The following is a 7884-nucleotide window of genomic DNA, read 5'->3' as shown; positions in this document are numbered from 1 at the left end:
AAAGCATTTCCTCTAATATCAGGAACAAGAGAAGGATGTTGACTCTCACCACTATTATTCAACATAGTTTTGGAAGCCCTAGCCATGGCAATCAGAGAAGAAAAAGAAATAAAGGAAGTCCAAATTGGAAAAGAAGTAGTAAAACTCACTGTTTGCAGATGACATGATACTATACATAGAAAAATCCTAAAGATGCTACCAGAAAACTACTAGAGCTCATCAATGAATTCAGTAAAGTTGCAGGACACAAAATTAATACACAGAAATCTGTTGCATTTCTATACAGTAACAAAAAAAGATCAGAAAGAGAAATTAAAGAAACAATCCCATTTACCATCACATCAAAAAAAAAAAAATATCTAGGAATAGGGCTTCCCTGGTGGCGCAGTGGTTGAGAGTCCGCCTGCTGATGCAGGGGACATGGGTTCATGCCCCGGTCCGGGAAGATCCCACATGCCACAGAGCGGCTGCGCCCGTGAGCCATGGCCGCTGAGCCTGCATGTCCAGAGCCTGTTGCTCTGCAACGGGAGAGGCCACAACAGTGAGCGGCCCGTGTACCGCAAAAAAAAAAAAAAAAAAAAAAAAAAAAAAAAAAAAAAAAATCTAGGAATAAACTTACCTAAGGAAGCAAAAGACCTGTACTCTGAAAACTTTAAGACCCTGGTGAAAGAAATAAAAAATGACAAAAACTGATGGAAAGATATACCATGTTCTTGGACTGGAAGAATCAATGTTGTCAAAATGAGTATACTACACAAGGCAATCTACAGCTTCAATGAAATTCCTATCAAATTACCAATGGAATTTTTCACACAACTAGAACAAAACAATCTTAAAATTTGTATGGAGACAGAAGACCTCAAATGGCCAAAACAATCTTGAGAAAGAAAAACAGAGCTGGAAGAATCAGGCTCCCTGACTTCAGACTATACTACAAAGCTACAGTCAACAAAACAATATGGTACTGGTACAAAAATAGAAATATAGATCAATGGAACAGGATAGAAAGCCCAGAAATAAACCCACACACCTATGGTCAATTAGTCTACAACAAAGGAGGCAAGACTATACAATGGAGAAAAGACAGTCCCTTCAATAAATGGAGCTGGGAAAACTGAACAGCTACATGCAAAAAATAAAATTAGAACAATCTTTAACACCATACACAAAAATAAACTCAAAATGGACTAAAGACCTAAATGTAAGGCAGGACACTATAAAACGCTTAGAGGAAAACATAGGCAGAACACCCTTTGACATAAATCACAGCAAGATCCATTTTGACCCACCTCCTAGAGTAATGAAAATAAAAACAAAAATAAACAAATGAGACCTAATTAAACCTAAAAGCTTTTGCACAGCAAAGGAAACCATAAACAAGACGAAAAGACAATCCTCAGAATGGGAGAAAATATTTGCAAATGAATCAACTGACAAGGGATTAATCTCCAAAATGTACAAACAACTCATGCAGGTCAATATCAAAAAGACAAACAACCCAATCAAAACGTGGGCACAAGACCTAAATAGACTCTTCTCCAAAGAAGACATACAGGTGGCCAAGAGGCACATGAAAAGATGCTCAACTTCACTATTAAAGAAATGCAAATCAAAACTATGATGAGGTACTACCTCACACTGGTCAGAATGGCCATCATCAAAAAATCTACACACAATGAATGCTGGAGAGGGTGTGGAGAAAGGGGAACCCTCTTACACTGTTGGTGGGAATGTAAATTGATACAGCCACTATGGAGAACAGTATGGAGGTTCCTTAAAAAACTAAAAATAGAACTACCATATGACCCAGCAATCCCACTCCTAGGCATATACCCTGAGAAAACCATAATTCAAAAAGAGTCATGTACCCCAAAGTTCATAGCAGCACTATTTACAATAGCCAGGACATGGAAGCAAACTAACTGTCCATCAATAGAGGAATGGATAAAGATGTGGTACATATATACAATGGAATATTACTCACCCTTAAAAAGGAACAGAACTGTGCCATTTGCAAACACATGGATGGACCCAGACACTGTCATAGAGAGTGAAGTAAGTCAGAAGGAGAAAAACAAATATCATACATTAACATATATATACGGAATTTAGAAAAATGGTAAAGATGAACCTATTTGCAAAGCAGAAATAGAAACGCAGATGTAGAGAACAAATGTATGGACACCAAGAGGGGCGGGGTGGTGGGATGGATTGGGAGATTGGGACTGATGTATGTACACTACTATGTATGAAGCAGATGGCTGGGTGAGAGCCTACTGTATAGCAAAGGGAAAAAAAAAGGTGTAATCTGTTTGCAGGACATATATGAAGTTAACCTTAAAAATGCATTCCAATATATATTAGGTGCAGACAAATACTGTTTGATTCCACTTATATGAGGTACCTAGAATAGTCAAATTCACAGAGTCAGAAAGTACACTGGTAGATGCCAGAGGCCGGGGGGTGGGGTGGGCAGGGTGGGGAGGGAGAATGGGGAGTTCGTTTTTAATGGGGAGTTTCAGTCTAGGAAGGTGAAAAATTCGGGAGATGGATGATGGTGAGAGTTGCACAACAATGTGGATGTACTCAGTGCCAGTGAACTGTACAGTTAAATATGGTTAAAATAGTATGTTTTATATTATGCGTCTTTTACCACAATAAAAAATCATTCAATTAAAAAAAGCCCAATCAAAAAATGGGCAGAAGGGGCTTCCCTGGTGGCGCAGTGGTTGAGAGTCCGCCTGCCAATGCAGGGGACACGGGTTCGTGCTCCGGCCCGGGAAGATCCCACATGCCGCAGAGCGGCTGGGCCCGTGAGCCATGGCCGCTGAGCCTGCGCGTCCGGAGCCTGTGCTCCGCAACGGGAGAGGCCACAACAGTGCGAGGCCCGCGTACCGCAAAAAAAAAAAAAAAAAGGGCAGAAGACCTAAACAGACATTTCTCCAAAGAAAACATACAGATGGGCCAAGAGGCACATGAAAAGATGCTCAACCTCGCTAATTATTAGAGAAATGCAAATCAAAACTACAATGAGGTATCACCTCACACCGGTCAGAATGACCATGATCAAAAACTCTACAAACAATAAATACTGGAGAGGATGTGGAGAAAAGGGAACCCTCCTACACTGTTGGTGGGAATGTAAACTGATACAGCCACTATGGAGAACAGTATGGAGGTGCCTTAAGAAACTAAAAATAGAGCTATCATATGATCCAGCAATCCCACTACTGGGCAAATATCCTGAGAAAAACATGGTTTGAAAGGATACATGCATCCCAATGTTCATTGCAGCACTATTTACATGGAAGCAACCTAAATGTCCATCAACAGATGAATGGATAAAGAAGATGTGGTACATAAATACAATGGAATATTACTCAGCCATAGAATGAAATAATGCCACTTGCAGCAACATGGATGGATGTGGAGACTATCAGGTGATAGTCTCCAGTGAAGTAAGTCAGACAAAGACAAATATAATATGGTATTACTTATATGCGGAATCTTAAAAAAAAATGATACAAATGAACTCATTTACAAAACAGAAACAGATTTACAGACTTATAGAACCAACTTATGGTTACCACGGGGTAAGCGTGGAGGGGAAGGGACAGATTGGGAGTTTGGGATTGACATGTACACACTGCTATATTGGAAACAGATAACCAACAAGGACCTTACTGTATAGCACAGGGAACTCTGCTCAATACTCTGTAATAACCTAAATGGGAAAAGAATATGAAAAAGAATAGATACACATATATGTATAACTGAATCACTTTGCTGTACACCTGAAGCTACCACAACATTGTTAATCAACTCTACTCCAATATAAAATAAAAATTAAAAAAAAAAGAAATATCATATTAAAGAAGCTTCTGGTCTTTAAATGAAAAGAGAAACTGAAAGGGTAACTAGGATTTGCTACTTGAAGCACTGCCACCTGCTAGGACATAGTTAACACCAGAGTATGAAAGAAAACTTCCCTTTAAAATTCACTGGGCAATTTTTATGAACTCATTTTTTGTAAGGCAGGAAAAATAATCAGGCAAGCAAAGGTGAGGTATCTTTGGAAAATTTAATTTGGACCATATTTTCTTTCTTTTGCTTAAAACATCAAATATTTCCATACACTTTGGGTTCCACAACTTACAAAGGGGCAGTGGGTTTCCTGCAGTTATATACTGTACCCAACTTTCTATAGAAAGATCAGACATTTTCCAACCTTGCTTTTGAGTATTTTCTTAAAAATGCTTTAAAGGTTCCTTACAGTCAATGGCAAGTAAAACAAAGTAAGGCTTTATTTTCTCCTTTTTCCCCATTTTTGGTACTGCATGTTGGAGGAATAAGGAAGGAAGACTTGTCACATCAGTGTCGGTACCCTGGGGATCACTGCTGAGACCTCCACATGTATCCATATCATCGAGGCCCTGATGTACCCCTGCACAGAGGAATCTGAGATGGGTAAGTGCTGAACAGCCTGTCACAGCCATTTCACAGCACAGGGGGTCTGTGGCTGCTGTTTTCTGTCAGTGTTCACAGGGCTCCTGGACTCCAGGGGTAACAAAGGAACTAGGATCAAATCACGACCAGAGGTCTCCCACCTGGCACTGCAGTACCACAGGTTCACATCTGTGGGCCTTACAATGTGCATTTAAAGACTAAATGTAATTACTGAAAATAACACAAGAAAAAAACCCCATTACTAATTCCCATATCAAATTACTAGAATGAAAATAAAAGAATTTGTCTGATAAAACATGTTTTCTATGTCAGATGAAAGCAAGATAATCTCAGTAATGTATATTTGTCACTATTCATATACTTTTGCCTGGTATACAAATTTCTGTAATTGCATCATCTGAACAGGTTTGTCATTTTTCAAACTTGTAGTCTCATTAACTTAAAAAAGGGATAGATAAGGCAGCCAAATTTAACTAATTTTGGTTGCAGAAAAACATCTCCGACATTAGCCTTCTTCTCAAGTGTTAAGAGCATATGATTAAAAGGTAACAGTTTCTTCTCTTAACAGGAAGCTAAGCAGCTACTGTTGTCAAATCTATCTTTAGTAAACACAGGGCCCTCATAAATATAAAATTAAATTCTTTTGAGGAATAGGTTTGTGATTTTAGGTATGCAGGATTTACATTTATTCGCTGAATTTCGTAGTAAACAAACATGTGGTCTTCCCATCTTTCTTTCAATACACAAGGGATTTCTCCATCGTCTCAGCAGGCTCTCACACACAGATGGCAGGCTGGTCATCTCAGCCACATGTCACGTGCTCTCAGAAGCCCTGCAAAAACTCCTGTAGCTGGGTGACGATCTCGGTGTCCACTGTTTCCATGAGGGACTGGAAGCCTTGCTCTCCCAGCAGCTCCTGCTGGGCCTTGAGCTTCTCGTAGATGAACTGCTGCAGTGACACGGTATGCACAGGGTCCTTCAGGGCCAGCTGCAGGACAGAGAGGAGCCACACTGTGTCAGAGAGGCAAAACAAGTTCCTCTTACATGTGAGTGACTCAATTCTTTGTAATGTCTTTCACAGCAACAAAATTGCTTCTGCCTCCCTTCTTGCAAGGGATTCTAAAGGAGCCTCATTGTGGAAAAGTTTGTCAAAGAAAATTTCACTCAATTAGTCTAACCTCAGCTCCCTAGGGCCTCTAAGCATAGTCATCTGATTAGCCCAATTTCTCAACAATTCATCCATGTAAAGAATCAAAACCTGGTGGAAAGTATCCTAAAAGGAACATAACATGCCAAAGAGCACTTAAACACAACTGTCCAGGGTTCCTCATAGGAAGATCAGGTACTTTATTGTGGCAGCTTAGTGAGGCCCTCAGGACTGACAGAGGGAACACTGCCCTATCCTGGGTTGCTATGCTACTTATATACATGTATATTCTTCTGGTTAAAAAAGAGAAAGAAAAATAATAAATAAAAATAGATTTTAACAACCCAAACACGTGCTCCTCCTCTTCCATTGGGATATTTGAAAAACAAAAGAAATATAATTAAATAAAAATAACCCATCCATCCACTTCCTAAAGATAACAATCACAACAGAGAACATTCTGGCCTTTTCTGTGCCTGTGGCATGCACATACATACACATAAATATACAATTAGTTCTGTTCTTTGCCCTTATACTATCACACAAAAAATTCTACTCTAACACAGTTTAAGAATTCTAAATCAACTTATGTCATAATTTTTTTGTTATAGGCATGTTGAAGTAATCATGGTCTAGATTAAATACAATTTTAACTATAATTTTGCTGAATAATCTTTCACAAACACTGTTCCATGTTACAATCTATACAGCCTTTCTTCTACATTTCAAATTATTTCTTGAGGATATCTACCACTATTTCAGAAGGATTACTAGATTACAGTGCATAGACAATTTTATGACTCCTGATATATATTATCAGGTTGTTTTTCCTACAGTTTGTACCAACTTAAAAGGTATAAGAGTTTTCAGCTTGTGACACTGTTACCACTGGTATTATCAGTATTTAAATTCCTTAAAATCTAAGAATTGAAAAATAACACAACTTTGCTTTCAGCTATATACTGCTCTCATTATCAACAATGCTGAAAATGTGTAAGGCTTTAAGTAAAGTGCATGAGTTTCTGTGTGAGAAATCCTTCTCTTTCCTTTACTGAGACTCAATTCTATTCTACGTAGATGAAGTAGCTGAGTCAGATATGCAGTTTGAACAATGTAAGTAGATTTTATTTTATTTATTTTTTAACATCTTTACTGGAGTATAATTACTTTATAATGGTGTGTTAGTTTCTGCTTTATAACAAAGTGAATCAGCTATACATATACATATATCCCCTAGATTTTAAAATAATGACCACAAATAGAAAATGTAACTGAGAGGTAGAGACATAGGAGGCATGAATGTGAAATTAAACCCTTTATGTGAACATTCCAGAGTTACAGGATAAATCCAAGGCAAGGGTAATTTCAATACTCATTCTCCTGGAAGATGGATAGGAGAAAGAACAGCAAGAAAAACTGCAGACACAAAGCTCTAAATTCACAAGCCTGAAGATATCATTCTATAAAATGCACAGATATTGAAGATGAACATTTAAAAATATCTACTCCCTTAAGCAACATGAAATAATGTTCAATATCATTTTAATTAGTAAGCAACAGATCTCTTACTAAAGAGGATGTGAACTTTGTTGAAATATCAGTCACTAAAACCACCTGCTACAATATGAGTGAAAAGAAGCTGAGCTTGAAGATGATGTTCAACAAGTCACTCCCACTACTGAAACAAAGCTTAAGAGTGTGGTTTAAATGCTGTTTCAATTTGCTCTAAGAAACTGTAAACAGTTAACTTATCACATCTCCACGCTTTAATTTCCAACAGACTAATAAAAAAGGAAAAGTATCCCCATACTAAACCCCACCAGCTGTGGCATAACACGACACTGGTATATTTTTTTTTACAGTGTATTGATCAGTCATTAGAAGATTAAAAGTATTTCTGTTTTGTAAGAAGAGTTGTGGAGGGAAGAAGGAATTTAAAAAAACATACAGAATCTCCAATTACATACCTTATAAGATCTTAAAAACAAAACAAAACACACACTACTTTTAGTGAAAGAAACTACACGTTCACAAATAAATGTCTGTTTTGGCTTCTGGCAGACATTCCTTAATCATGGTTATTAATACTCTTTTGAAGAAATATATAAAACAGATTGACCACATGATTCCCTAGAGAAGAATTATCATTGCACATGCACTAAAAATCCAGGTATCATTTCTTTGAATGCAATAATGCCTATAGTCACTAGAATTAAGAGACCCTGAAGTCACTAACAACATTTTCAAAACTATTACTTTTATACAAATAA

The 7884-nt window shown here is 37.7% G+C and overlaps 1 protein-coding gene across 1 annotated transcript in view; it reads right to left on the bottom strand.

Moving 5' to 3' along the window:
• Positions 1–4062: 4062 nt before the first annotated feature.
• IPO11 (importin 11) overlaps positions 4063–7884 on the bottom strand; it is a 179041-nt gene continuing 175219 nt past the window's right edge. The window contains exon 29 of the mRNA XM_065873437.1: positions 4063–5455. Within this exon, the coding sequence (XP_065729509.1) occupies positions 5291–5455 (165 nt within the window). The 3' untranslated portion in view covers positions 4063–5290. The remainder of the gene's footprint in view (positions 5456–7884) is intronic.

Source organism: Phocoena phocoena, chromosome 3 (genome assembly GCF_963924675.1).
Source record: "Phocoena phocoena chromosome 3, mPhoPho1.1, whole genome shotgun sequence".
In the NCBI taxonomy this organism is placed as follows: domain Eukaryota; kingdom Metazoa; phylum Chordata; class Mammalia; order Artiodactyla; family Phocoenidae; genus Phocoena; species Phocoena phocoena.
The sequence above is the reverse complement of the archived record's forward strand: the minus strand, read 5'-3'. Positions and strand labels throughout refer to the sequence as shown.